General features: G+C 28.5%; 1 protein-coding gene across 1 annotated transcript; it reads left to right on the top strand.

Moving 5' to 3' along the window:
* Window positions 1-39: 39 nt before the first annotated feature.
* LOC113390693 (mediator of RNA polymerase II transcription subunit 15-like) lies at window positions 40-13,829 on the top strand (the record flags this gene model as incomplete). Its single annotated transcript, XM_026626886.1, has 3 exons — window positions 40-84; window positions 3,821-4,054; window positions 13,580-13,829. Coding segments are annotated over exons 2-3 (484 nt in total), but the record flags the coding sequence as incomplete, so codon positions are not given.
* Window positions 13,830-15,932: the final 2,103 nt, after the last annotated feature.

Raw genomic sequence — 15,932 nt, 5'->3', positions numbered from 1 at the left:
CGAAATAGTAGTTATGATGATCAACATGTCGGTCACAAAACTAGCAACGGCACCCCGAGTTCGGTCGTCGTAGAAAACCACAAGGTAGGTCGGTTCGATTTGGTGGAAAACGGTCACCAACCGAATCACGATCATCAAAAATCACAACAGAACACAGGTAAAAGTATAAGCGACGATTTAAACGAATCAGATTTGTCGGACGATAAGAAGACGATATCGATATCGGACAACGAGAGGTCTATATCGTTATCGTCTACTAATGAGTCGACCGATAGATACGATTCTATTGTTTCATACGATATTGACACGATTGAGCGGAACAATCGTAAAAATGATGCTTATGATAACCCCAGTTATTTCATCGACCATAGGTACGAGAAAACAATTGTTACGATTTCTGACGATAATCGCGGAAAAGAAAATTTGATTATTATCAATAGTGCTGATGATGTACGATATGTCAATAAGACTAGATTAACAATAAATACAGATGATTACACCTTGCAATATCCTATAGTTACAGTAAATCATAGCATTGACGATAGGGAAGTCGATTTATCTCCTGACAGCGGTAAATTATCGACTACCGACACGGAGGATTATAATGAAAATTATGATCTTTTGCACGATAACATAGTGCCGTCGGACAACGATTTTAGGCTATCATATAATAACATCCGTAAATCATCAGAAGGAGTTGTTCTAACCATCTCTTCGGTGGTCAATGATACATCAAACAAGATCAATAAATTAGTAATTGACGATTTTGAAGTTTCTGATGATAATGTCGCTTCCTTTAACTCGTACGAACCGTTCGATGATCAGCTATCGAGTGGAGGTTACGAACTTTTGAATAGCAGATACAAATTTGCTGGTTGCGATATTGCTTCCTCACTTTATGATCATTGCAAGTATATGGATGATGAGAATGAATTATTGGTAGATAGTTTGATGGGAGTAGTTATAACGTTGACAGTTTTAATTACTCAGAAGTTAATGCTTCTGTAGAAACCGATGTTAAGGATCTTGATGACAATTATAATGAAGATGATAAAATACCAATAAAACACGAGCACGTTGAAGTAAATGTTATAGAAAATGAGAAACCAAAGAATGATGATGAAAGAGTTATAAATACATATAAATCTACATATATAAAAACATCAAATAAGCTTACTATTAGCGGTTATGATAATAAGGCTTACATATCAGATATGTTTTTCGTTGAAAGCAATAGTGGTCATCGAGAAATGGCTGTAGACGTACCGGCAGATTTTGTCCAACGTAAAAAAAACAACACCAAAGTATCCTGTTTTGAAAAAAGAAAAAAGAAAAGGCAAAAATAACATAAAATTCAAGAAGAGTGCCAAGAAAGGCAAAATATTTCGAAAAAGAAAATATATTAAAATCCAATCCTTCATCAAAATCTTTAGATACGTTAAATGATACGATTGATGACAAGAGCAGTGATCTGAAACCGTATACTTCAGATTATTCATATGGAGCGAAAATATCGGATACAAATATTTTATCAATCACTTCAAGAAAATTAAGCTTGAAGAAATCCAAGACTGACGAAATGAAATCCCTTCTAGGATCCAAGGCTGATGAGGAAAGCATTGAATTAGATGTTCTCAACTTGAAACAAAAGATCTTGACATTGGTAAAAATGATGAAGACGGCGTGAAATCATTATGGATTTCAAAATCAGGAAATGTGAAATATTCCAAAGCAGATAATGATTCAGAATATATATCAGAGATTTCTAAATGCGATATAGATTTTAGCAACAATGCAAGTAATGACATGTCTTCGGTTAAGGTCGATACGAATTTACTTCATAATAAACAAAAGGTTTCCGGCGAAGAAAAATACAAAAGATTCTTTACAGGTGCCTGCTATGGCATTTAGATGTAAAGATCCAAAATGGAGAACTCAGCATCAGGTATATTTTGAATGATATGCACATATTATTCTTCCGAAGAATGTATTATTGGGTATTTAAATAAGGCACGTTGGAGAGTATTAACGTGCATTTAGTAGTGAGTCTTGCATCATATTCAGGGGAATTAAAAAAACAATCGTCACATAAGCAATGATAATGCTATAGTTTGAAGTAATTAAATTTGGTCTAAAAGTTTTATTGTTTTGTTTTATTAGCACATTTCGTAACCAGATTTAAATTTGAAATTTATAATGGTAAGAAAAATTAAAAAGTTACGAATATTTTATTTTGTAGGTACTATATACTGCATGTTACTTTTATACTTGGGAATTAAATAAAATTAGCAATAAAAATCATATACATACTAATAAATAATGAACATGAAAGTTATGTTATTAATAAGTATTTATTGTATTTATAAGGTGTATCTAGTAACAATATTGAAATGCATGTACTTATTCGATATATATAAAATATTGTAGGAAAACTTCTTTGAAATAAAATGCGAATGGGTGAAAATACCTTATTAATAAAATACTCATAAAAATACTGTTATAGAAAAATTCATCAGCAGAATTTCCAATCCCTTTTTCGAGTTTGCTGAAATCTTGTAATGTAGTTAATTTTTCCATGTGTCTCATACTTACTATAAATTTTTTTTAAATGTAAAATTCATAAGATATTTTAAATAACTCATAAACAATTCATTTCTAATTAAATTAATATATATTGAGTTAAGTTTAAAATATTTTCATCACTCATGTAAAATTGTTACACGATCTTCATACATACATAATATCATAAAGTATACATTATACGAGGTCTGTTCAAAAAGTACCCGGAATTACTAATAATTAAATTTCGCGGGTCTGGAGTGTCTGATTGTCAAAAATTTTTTATTGTGTTGGTATACATGCCCCTAAAGTATGATGAAATTTTCAGCTATATTCACTGTTACTTTGTCTGTGGTAGTCGCTAAGGTTCGACGTGTTTTTCTGAGCTCGGCGATTTTTACAATGGAAGAATTGAAAAGTCAAAGAATTTGTATTAAATTTTGCGTAAAAAATGAAATAAAGTGTTGCAAAGTGCAAAAATTCACCAGATATGGCTCCGTGTGACTTTTCCTATTCCCAAAGTTGAAGAGACCATGAAAGGACGGCGGTTTTCCTCGATTGAAGAAAATCGCTGAGAGTGCTCAAGGACATATCAAAAGTGAATATCAAGGGTGCTTCGAAAATTGGAAAAAACGCTGGCATAAGTGTATTATATCTGGGGGGGACTACTTTGAAGGGGACCACATTAATGTAGACGAATAAATAAATATTTTTTTGAAAAAACGAAAATTCCGGGTACTTTTTGAACAGACCTCGTACAATATATATATATATATATATAAATATATATATTATAGTTTAATTTTCTTATGACATATCTGTATTATTACTAAAAATATTTTGCATGATTAGTTTCATATTATGATATAGTATATTAGTAAATTTTGAGTTAATAAAACTTTCAAATGATAAATGATATAGACATTAGGCAATTAGGCATGACAATCTTAAAGTGATAAATAATATTGCATCTTATACAAGTTTATTTTCAAGTGCACTTGAAAAATCTATTTGTTTTGAATAAATTTTTGAAATATTGATCTTTTTGATCAATATAATTTGTGTTTCGTTTAAATCATTAAATAGTTCTTTCAATAGAGAAGTATTTATTAAGTAATTGACATATTTGCGTTTGCTCGAAATTGATACATAAAATTTTTCATTCTTTTTGTGTTTTGTCTATATCAATATGTTCATCCTATTCATAAAAAAAAATATCAAATCTGCTTCAAAGTCTTTTATTACAATTTTTGTTTGATAGATGAACGGTTCAGTGGTGGTAGCGCCTCCATCGGCTCCTTTGGCTCCTTCAGCAGTACAGGTGCCAATACCGCCTCCTCGGGAGCACCTGCGCATCGAGAAAGATGGACGGCTGGTGAATAGAGCACCAGCGCCGCAGGTTCCGGCGAGAGGCACGACTACTATTGCTGCAGCACCGACATCAGGAGCGGTGCAGCCTACTGTGGAGCAGTTGGAGAGCATGAGGAAATATCAGGTTAGCAGAAATAAGAATAGAAATATAAATATCAATTAGTAATACTTACTCTAATGATAGTAAATAATAAATCACTTGATTTAATTATTCTGAATATGTTGTGATCCGATGGGGGTTATAATTGAAAAATTGGTATCGTATAACTAACAAGTCAGCAGAAAAATATAGCACGCCAATATTTGTTTGTAATATAATTTAATTGATATTAAAAAAAGGTAAAACAAGTCAAACTATACGAAAATTTATATATATATATATATATATATATATATATATTCTAATTATAAAATTCTTCCTGTATGTACTCCTTTTCAATGCATCGATAGAAGTCGGCTTGGCATATGATGGAATTTATTCATTATTTTATTGTTTTATTCTATTATTAACATTCCAAGATTAATAAAAGTTTCATACCATGTGAAGATATGGATGATGATGAGCAATAAACCTATGATGAGAATATAAATTGCAAAAATATAAAGAGAACAAAAAATTATTATAAAGAAACGATGAAATGCCTGTGCCTTCTCAGAAGAATGCAGTTGCATATAATGATTAACTTAAATAGCTTGAAATAATTAAATTTAAAGCATTAATTGGCCAACAACATATATTTTATATTTTAAGAATTTATATATTTATATATTACCGTAGCAAAATAAATAAATAAAATAGTACAACGTTTTCAATGTTTGGAATATGAAACAAATATTCAATATTTTCGAGTAAAATTCGTTCGACATTATGATATTAAGTTATTGAATTGTTATGATTTTTTTTGTTTAAGCTAAATTTCATTTTAAATGATTCAAAATCGCTCTCCTTTTCTATCTCCAAAATCTAATACTTGATTATTTGATTTTATGTTAAGTTGTACATGAAGATATTTTCATTTAAGATTTTTCCAAGTTAAAATAACCCTTACCTGGCAGTGTTACATCAATAAAAAAATTATCATTCTTACCGAAATTGTAGTAATAAAATGCATCACATAGAGCTAAGACAACCATTTGGGTTGTCATCTATAATACCGACATAGCTAAATCAAATCATTGCAACAGCTTATATACCCTTAAAATTTTTGATTGCTATTCAATTAATTATATAAAAATAAATTTTGCTATGATTATTTTTTTTCAATAATTTTAATAATCGCATTTTTTTTAAATTTTCCAATTTTTTCCATGCTATTTTCATACGAAATTTGATTGAATTGCACACTATCTAAAAGTTAATATTAAGAGCTAAAACTTTCAGAGAATTGTTTTTTATCAATTTGAAACCATATGAGCCCTTGGGGCAAGGTAATTCGAAAATTTCCATATTAAGGACCCACCCTAATATATATATATATATATATATATATATATATATATAATCACTTTAAAATGGTTTCTGTAAGTAATGCTACTGTGTTGATTTATTGTTATTTTGCAATGTCAATAATAAAACATGTATGTTCTGTGGGTAACCTTCAGTGTATCACTAAACCAGCATAGATGTGGGTATATAGAAACAAACACAGATCTTACACACACACACACACAACACAATATTATATATATATATATATTATTTATATGTTTAAACAATCCAAGTTATACTTGTATATCTATGGTTATAGCTAACTCTTATTGTCTATTCAGTAAAATCCTATTTGTGGTCGTGAGTTGTAAATAGTTTGGCGCTGAAACAAATGTATAAAATTATATGCAAATATCGATTTTAGTGTTTTACCAACTTTCTATGTTCCTGCACGACACTTATTCTAATCAGCTAATGAATATTCACGGTAGCATGCATTTTGTCACACCTGCTTTGTACACAAACGTATACTCTTATTCATATTGCATATATTTTCTGTATATTTATTTATGCACCATGTATATATATATATATATATATATATATATATATATATATATATATATATAAGATGTCCCAGAACCCAACACCAAGCCTAAACGGAGTGATTATTAGTATTGATCATAACTATTATGTAACAAATTAGAATCACACTTTTGTAAATTATGAGCTTTTAAGTGCAACCTAGAGCTTTGGTGGAAATTTACCAATTTTACGGTTATTGTGGTGATTTTTGTAAATAACATTTCTAGGACCACAATAAAAAATTATGATACAATTATCCCAAGATTTCAAGAATTGAGATATTTTGTCGAACTACAAAATTTAAAATATTCTAAATAGATCGACTTTGATAAGCCATCCTTTTAAAAAATGCTCCTAAGTCTGTTGGCAATTCTCATCAGAAGTTGGCGCATTTAATCAGGATTGTAAAATGGTATTGAAGATCTTTAAAAATCCTGTCGGATGCGTGAAATACATTTTCAATCTATCGTGTTAAAATTTCAAAATGGATTTTTATTACATAAATATTTTATTCTGATACTTGCTCAGCCCTTTCGCTACGAGCGTTGTCTTTAGGACATCCGTTTGACGATCTGTGTGTAGTGTGTCGCCTATAGACGACATAAAGTGTGCCTATTTTGCTTCAATATTTGTCATTGAGAGAAATGATTAAGAATTCTAATATGTTATTGTGGTGTTTTGAAAGTGTTATTTTTGATTTTTGAATATATTTTTATTGATAATAATTGGATAATATTAAAATATTTTGAGTACATATGTTTGGGCGGCTTGCTTGCTTGTACATCAGTGTCACTTCTGCGAAAAACCCTCACGTAGCGAAAGGGTGAATTATATTATTCATATCCTTAACCAAATAATTCACTGCTAACTTGTACTTTACTGGCTTGATGCCCACTGCGAGGTATAAGATATGATATAGCCACTTTAATGGTTGTTTTCTCAAAATAAAAATGAAGGCAAAGTAGAAAATTTAATCAAATTTCGAGAATTTTTATTCCATTTTGATACCTCCCTGGCCTGATAATTGCAAATACGTGCCTGAATCCATACGTGTATTTACACACATGATATGTCATATGGCATTTCACATATGTCCACTAACACACGCGTTCTGACGGTTTTATTTTCAAATCGCGTTTAGCATCAAATGTGTTGTCCCTAGTAATAGTAGCTCCGTGTCACTCCGTGTAAACGGATTACAAACTGATTATTAGTGTAAAACAAATTTTTTCTTATATTATACTAGTGTGTTATATTTTTTAAAGCAAAAAATTAAAATCGATTACGTAATTAACTGTTAATTTTTGTGTTGATAAGGTGCAAAGTGTAGATAGATGTGTATTGTTAAAATAGTGTTGTGATTATGAAGGTGGAATGTTATTAATTTTGGAGATAATAAAATAATGTTTTATGTTTTATGAATCGATTGAAAGAATGATCTGACTTTGCAATATTAGTTGGTCAAATCTGATTATTGCATGTAACTAATTATTCGTAAGGTTTCCTTAACAACCATATAATAGAATGAATTTGCATGCAATTTTACTATTTTTACAATACCCATACCTATAACATTTATGACGTGTATGTTTTTTTTGTATAAAAAAATAATCCGGATTTTAAAAGATTAGTCAAAAATATTTTTGATAAAATAGTGGTTTTCTTTTATTTTTTAATAATTTGCACCTATTTCATTCAGAACATTAGCAAATTTTTGGTCGTAGTTAAAAAATGTCTAGATCGAATACCTAGAGGCCAATCCATTGATTGGGCGCCTAGGTATGACTCAAAATATTCTAACATTCTAATTTCAAAATCGTATTGATAATTGAGAGGTCTTGTTAATATTAAAAAATATTGAATCCTCGAACATAGAACTCTATTTTTTTGTATTGAACAGGAACAAAACTTAAGAATTTTATAACCACTTACCCTCGGGTGAGTCCTTGATATTTCAAAATGATGAACTCGAATATAAAATCCTTACCGATTCGAGATATACAATTTTAAAAAATTATTAATATTCAAAGCTGCATATAATTAAAATTTTATTTTTATCTATATTTGTCTATTATAGTAATAAATTCGTCTATCAATGATTTTACAGACATAGTTAACACTAAAAATATTATATTAGGATATTAAATCTCATATCAATAATCATAAATATTTTATACTGTGCCGAAAAGTAAATATTGTTTTAATAATTTTATTTATTTGTAAGAATATTAATCAATCTTACAATTCTTTAAAAGCAATACCTACTCGAAAACTTCTCAAAATAATATAAGCTGTATAATCAATATAAATAAGGTCTATACTGAATATTTATTAATCATTTTTATTATCACATTGTTGAATATTTTACGCAATATAAATCCATAATTCATAAAAAAATCATTAATTAAAGCAGCATTTTACTTGCCAATTCTCATGTCTATTTCTTTAAGGTTATCTCCTATTTTTCTAATTATTATTATTATTTTTGTTATAATTATTTTTGTTAATCAAGACCTTAATGTCTTATTTACAAAATTGATATATGCAAAAGAAGAATAAATATAAAAAAAATATACAATGATTTTTTTTCAAATTATGAATAAATTTTTAATGTAATAAAACTTTCAAATATTAAAGCTTCAACTAAATATTGTGAATTAAATAATAACGCAATTATTAGAAAATTAAGTAATAATCAAATTATTATTGTTTAGAGTTCAGATCTTTCTTTTGTTATGACTAAGGTTTTATATTCAAATATTTTTTCTTTCATAAAGCTAGCAGAATGCTATGCATTTCTTGAATAATCGCATAACCATAAAACGATAAGGTTATTTGCAAGTATAAATAAAATTAATTGAAACACAAGAATTTTACCTTGCGAATGAACTAAATATATATATATATACATATATATATATATATATATATATATATATATTATATAATTATATTTTTGCTTTGGCGCGTCTTGTGTAATTCGAATTAGGAATAGTACATCATGTTATTCTGGTGAAAGTCCGAAATGTCATCTTTGGTCGTATAAGTTTAGGTTTATAAATTTATATATATATGCGTAGAAATATATATATAATTAAGCGATTGAATATGCAAAGTTATCTTCAGATATAATATATTACAGATGTATAATGAAATCATTAAGAACGATAAATTATAATTGATTACCTACAAAGCACATAACAATTATTCAGATAATATTATGTTTTGTATACCAAGGTCTGTTTGTCTTGTAGCTTTTTTATAAATGTCCATTTTTCTTATAAACAAATCGGATTTTTTAAAACTTCGAAGACAAATCTAGAGTTAAACACAAAATATAATGAGTGAATTTAAACATAAAATATGATAAGTGATATATATCGTAGAAAACTGTTACTAAATATTTTATGAAATGGCTTATTAGTATTAAAATAATTTTAGCCTGACAATGAGAATATTTTAAACATTTTAATATTTTCTAGAGCTTACGGTTTTTACAAAAAATCTGTAAATTGATCATACCGATTCGAGTTTATTTTAATGACAAAAAGATAGAAGATATAAAACAATTAGTACGTCTTCCAATCAATATAGGAATTGATTTTTTTTAATAGAGATCGATTGATCCGTGCACCCGAAATCGTTGACGAAAGTTTGTAACTACTAATAACAGTTTTCAATACTTACTTTTAAAATTAACTAAATTGATCAAATTTGAACCATCTTCCATGATCCAACTAAATTTGGTCATCTCGAAGTCTTCACGCTCACGTGTTTTTGCTTTATTAGCTTCACCATGTTGAGAGGTATTTGTTGGTGATCATTATATAAATTTTACAAATATGAATATTTCACACAATCAACGATGTCTTTGCTCGAATGCTTTTATACAAACATTTAAAGGTGTTTTAATTAGTCTGCAGACAGATAATAATGCACGTAGAATCTATATTTAATACTTGACGTCATATTTTGGCTTGTACGGGCATTCATTGCGGATTTTTATTTACACGGTTACAATGTTAAAACAATTTGAATGGATAAACAACCTATATAAAATGAAGATAAGATTTGTTTGAAAATAATTAACACCTGCGAATTTTTAGAAATACACATTTTAGCTACCTCGTAAGTAAACATTAGCAGTATTGGGATTGCGAATATTTATCTTTGCCAATTGAAAAAAAAAAATAAACAGTATTTTACTAAATAAGTTTAGACTCAATTTTCTTAATAACTTCCCGTAAGGTAAGTTATAGTAATCGCAAAAAAATCAACCTTAGAAAACAATGAATGTGTGTGTGTGCGGATACAAATTTTTGTCGACGATTTCGGGAACACGGATCAACCGAATTGAGTAATTCCAAGAACATTCCATTTGTATTGATAAGGAGGCATGCTGATTAGTTTTTGGCAAAGGCAGGTATAGCCGTTTCGAAGGTACGGGGCAAAAAGTGCCTAAAACGGTAACTCAGTTTTTGATTTTGATAATTCAAAAAACATTTTACTTGAATTGACGAGATAAAGAACATATTTAAGTTTTTGGGAAGGCAAAATAAAAAAAAATAAATATATACTTTTCTCAAATTTTAACATTTTTTTAAATTAAAAAAAAAAAATTATGCTACGACAAGTTCCAGCAATTTGGCTTAAGGCACGATGCCATACATCACTAGGTCTGTTATATATTTCTATGTCATCCGCAATTTATTAAAAATAATTTACATCTACGATTTTGACTAGTCTTTTTTTTGGGCCAAGATCCTCTTTTTTTATTTTTTTTTATTTTTATTTTTTTCCTTCTTGGGTCAGAGACTCTTGGATTTTTGCTCTTGGCTTGGCTCCTCCACCCCATAATTACGCCACTCGTTTCAATATCTGTCACTTGTAAATATGCAATTGAAATCTTTAATATTTGAGATAAATGGTATCTTTTGCTATTATTTTGTAATATGGAAAAATTGGCAATGATACGTAATTCTCATTATCATTGTTTTGAACTATTAAATCCATTTGTATTACATTACACAAATCCATTTGTTTAACCTTGGCGCCCGTTTATCGGCCTGATATTATCGGTTTGCTATTTGTGGGCGTCTGTTGCACCATTCGATGATAATTTTCAATAATAGAAAATAACAATGATATAAATTATCGTAAATGCGAATTCAACATGCAATCATGTAATTAAGAAATAATTGATTTTTTTATATTATATAATGTTTTACATAATATTTTTTTTTTGTACATTTTAAAACTCAGTAGTTCTCAAAGTTGTTCATATGAACCCCCAGGGGTCCAAACAAAATACTAATTCTAATTAAGTAAATAAATTTTATTGAAAGAATTTTATTTCAATTTTTTATAATTGTTTATATCAGATATACTATATGAAGTTATAAGTATATTAAGATAATATTACTTGTAATATTATCTTTAAAATAAATTCCAGAGATAAGCACATTTCTTAATTGAATCGTTGATTTTTTGTGCGGTTTTAGTTATCTTTATACATTATCCAATTTGCTGAAATTGCGTTTCGTACAATTTGAATTATATATATATATATATATATATATATATATATATATTATTTATGAGCAGAAATTGAATTCCACAACTCAAGATTCTTACGACCATATATCTCAAGTAGGCATTTGTAATTAACATCAAGCTATTTTTGCGGTAGCCGGAAAATATTAATAAAAAACACATATATATATATATATATATATATATATATATATATATATATATATATATTAGAAAATGACTTGAAATCAATCCTCTTCTCAATTGGTATATTTGTCCAGAACAATTTCTAGTACATTTTTGAAGTATATTTGTTATACACACTTTTAATTAAATTTTAATTTTATTTTATATAAATACATTAAAATTAATTAATGAAGATTTTAAAACAAACTAATTGTATGTTTCTTATAATTCATGATTGATAATCATAAAAATAAAATAGAACTTGTGCCGTGTTTTTAGTTGCACGTTTGGAGGGTTTTTTATTAAGATATTTCAATTAAATTTTATTTTTTTAATAATATTATGGTTTTTTATACTTTTATTCTAATGTTTTTATTTATATCTTTTTTTTTATCAGTTCTTGTTTGGCTAATAAAATTATAGAAAAGTGTGCTCTATGCCTACGTAACTTTCAATGAATTTGCATTATGTCTAAATGAGTCAGGTGAAATGCTTTTGATATATTTTTAAATCATTTAGTGAATTTAAATAGACACTCATATATGTATATATTAAACTTGCATAACGACTAATTTTCATTTGTAACAGAATTAATTAGTGACGAAACCATCAAATTAAATCTCTGTGCAAATATTATGTTTCGTGAATCGAATATAAATTAAAAATCGATTATGTGTCTAAATGAAACTGTGTCGTGGAGACATATTAGTGATGTTCATGTTAGATAACAAGTAGAAGAATATGAAAGTGTTTGTATGTCGAACAATAATGATAATATAGTTTTGTGCTGTTAATTTTTTTAAAATGGTAGCTAAGTCACCTAGAAATAGCAACGTCAGTGATACAGAGTCATATCAGGATAAAAATGTTAGTATGTGCTTTATATAGTTATACTATAGGTATTTATAACATGGAACATAAATCTTACTAATAATAAGTTTGTTGATAGTATGATAAACCACCGATGAACGAAAGATTTACTTCAAAAAATAAATACTAGTATATTAATAACAAATAAATCGCCATGATAATATCACAAAAAAATCATATGGACCATGGTAACTTTATTAGATAATTTAATTTAAAATATATCAAGGAAACTCAATGTATCAAATAATTTTTTTTTGACAAAATTCCTGAAAAAACACTATTTTTCATATGGCACTATATGACTCACATGGCCCTATATTAAAACTTTTTTTTTTCTTCTACCAAAGCTCGCATATCAGACATATATGTCTAACATTTTTATTGCTGCTGAAAAATATACTCCAATAATAAGTAAATTTACTTATTTTTTGTAAATGATTTTTGCTAATTTATGAATAATTTAAAATAATGTTTTATGATGTTATTCATTTTTATTCATATCAATTGTTTTACGACATATGGCATTTAATCAGCAGCTGATAAAATATCGATGTGTTTTCTCGCAACAAATTATTATTTGTGATGCCAATGTTAATATTTTGTTTGAGGCTTCACTATACACGATCGATAATTGATATTGGTTACTCAGAGGTTTAGATAAGACAACAGTACCAAATTTTTATGTAGATATCTGTTATTATAGTTATGAGATAACATTTTGTTTTACCATTTTTTCTATCTGGTTTTCTTGTCACCTAATTCATTATAGTATAACTAACATCTAAGAGTGAGGGCCTCACATTTTATACCTCTTGCCGAATTAAATTTTTCATACATGACAAACTTGTGCTTCATTTTTTTTTGTTTAAAATAATACTCTGCCGATCCTAAATTCTGTATATCTCATTGTCAGTTAGACTGAAATGTCTGGTATAAGAGATCATACGACAGCAATCAACATGGTATTTCCAAAATGGTCTCTCATCTAAGCATTATCCACTTTCAAATTTACTTTTCTATTAAATAATTTCTATGATTTTTTCATAGGATCAATTACGTCGCCGCAGAGAACAACAGCAGCAGCAGGAGCAAGAGCAACAGCTACTGCGCGCCTCTCTCAGAGGTTCGGCGAAGCTCCGTGCCCTGCAGCAGCAAACACCTCAACAAGTTGCAGCACAGAAGCAGCAGGCCCTGAAAGGAACCCTCAATGAAGCATACGAACCTCATGAAGATGAGATTCTGGATGATAGCGATAAAGAGGTTGGCGACGAAGAGGTTAAAGCACCTGGAATTACGAGTGAGTAACATTAATACATTAAAAAATATATAAACATTAAAATTTTTTGGTGGGGTAGAGCGGGGCTAGTTGAGCATAGGGGCAAGTTGAGCAATCGAAATATCTCGAAAACTATTCACCGTCCGTTTAGGCATTATATGGTGGAAGATAGAGGTTTGGGAGAAATAAACATCCCGCGATCGCTAGTGGCCGCAGGACAAATGAGTGAGGCTCACATGCGTTTTGTTTATTTTGAGACCAAAAAGCAAAAAAGTAATTCATCGCGAGTTTTCGTCTGGTTTAGTCAAATGTTATTTATTTTTAATCGGGTAAATGTTATTCTTCCATATAATTATAGTACTTTTAATATGCATAGAGATTCTGGGTATAATTCTCGCGTTTTTTTTATAAACTCACTTTTATTTTGAAATTCCTAGTTGGGGTTAGTTGAGCATAGTTGCTAAACTTGTTCTGTCACTAAGACAATTACCAATAACTTGCAGAAATTAATTATTATTTTTAAGATTTAAGCTAAGTCTATGAGTAATAATATAAAGATATAATAATTTTAAACAAAAATACTGAATATAATGGTAAAATAATTCCTAAGATACGATATTGTTTTGTTGATTCTACTTTTGGTTAATTATTGAAAGAAAATTACTATAAGTTTTGTTTTCTTTGTCAATAAAGACTATAAATATAGAACTGGTTATTAAAAACTTATTTGATTTCATCACTAATCGACATTGAACCTATGATTTCATTATACTTTCTTAGTGCTCAACTTGCCCCACCTATGGGGTACATTGAGCATACTTGACTTTTTGCATTTAAACAGCTGTAGCTTTTAAATTTTACTTATTACCAAAAAATAGTATTAACACTTTGTTAAGCGATAAACCACAAATCCATTAAGCCGTATAACAATTTATTGAGACTTTTCATTGAAGAGCTACATACGTTTAAGTAAAAATTTGCTCAACTAGCCCCACTCTACCCTACGGAAAGTTCCAGCAATTTGCCTTAAGGCACGATGCCATACACCACTAGTTTATATTATATTCAGAATTTTTTCCTTAATCTAGTGAAAGTAACGGAATAAAATTTACTGCTCAACCTATTCAAAAGCTTTATCTGCACCAAATATCTCTTCTCTTTGAATTTTTGTGAACGGTATGCAAATCGAATTAAACTTTTATTCACAATAGGTGAGTTTTGAACCATGACACACCTCTCACCGGGATTGAGTTTGATAATGGCAAAAATCTTGAATATAAAATATAAAAATATCGAGTCACCTATATAACAACACACGTTCATTCACGTGCCCTGAGGTGCACGTCCGGTCACGTGCTCAGGTATATCCGCTTTTGGGATCGATGGCAGCAAACAGTATGCTCAATGCATATTGTATTATTACTTAAACACATATTTGTTTATGTTGATGTTGATGAAGTTTGTTTATTTAATTATTCAAATTATCACGTTTTTCGTCAAGATTTTTATGATCGTTTCCGATATATATATTTTTTTTAGAAAATATCATAACAAGCATGTACAATTCTGAAACTTCCCTAACAAATGCAATCTAAATACGCATATATGTATTTATATGTATATACTAGATGACCCGACTGACGTTGTCCTTGTACCCACGTCTGCAATTCAAAAATTCCAATTTTTTTACTATACTTTTTAATATCCTATTTGACGTCCTGCCTTTGTGATTCATTTATGGTCTTAGCATAAGCAGTATAGGAAATTCAGAAAAAAATAATATAGTATCTGCGGTAAAAGAACAATATCACACTTGATTTCACCACACAACATTATTGCTTCAATAATTTAGCCTATAATTTTCATAATCTGGTATGCTATATTAGTTGCTTTTTAGCAATTATAATTTCTAAAGTACATTTTTCTTACCAATAATTCATGTTCAAATCTTAGGTGAATTTGTAAAATCTAGTTTTATATGAGCACTCTTGAATCTAAAATCAACTTGCTAAAAAAAATATTCATATTATTTGAATCAAATTCTTATTAAATATCAAATTCAATTCAGACATCTATCATCTATTTGCATAGGTATGTTAAAAATGCTAAAATTTAGTAAAGTAA

The sequence above is a fragment of the Ctenocephalides felis genome, unplaced genomic scaffold (genome assembly GCF_003426905.1).
Source record: "Ctenocephalides felis isolate EL2017-DRISC unplaced genomic scaffold, ASM342690v1 CF-g0.4_SCAFFOLD_03601, whole genome shotgun sequence".
Taxonomy (NCBI): domain Eukaryota; kingdom Metazoa; phylum Arthropoda; class Insecta; order Siphonaptera; family Pulicidae; genus Ctenocephalides; species Ctenocephalides felis.
Note: the sequence above shows the minus strand (reverse complement) of the source record. Positions and strands in the feature narration are given on the sequence as shown.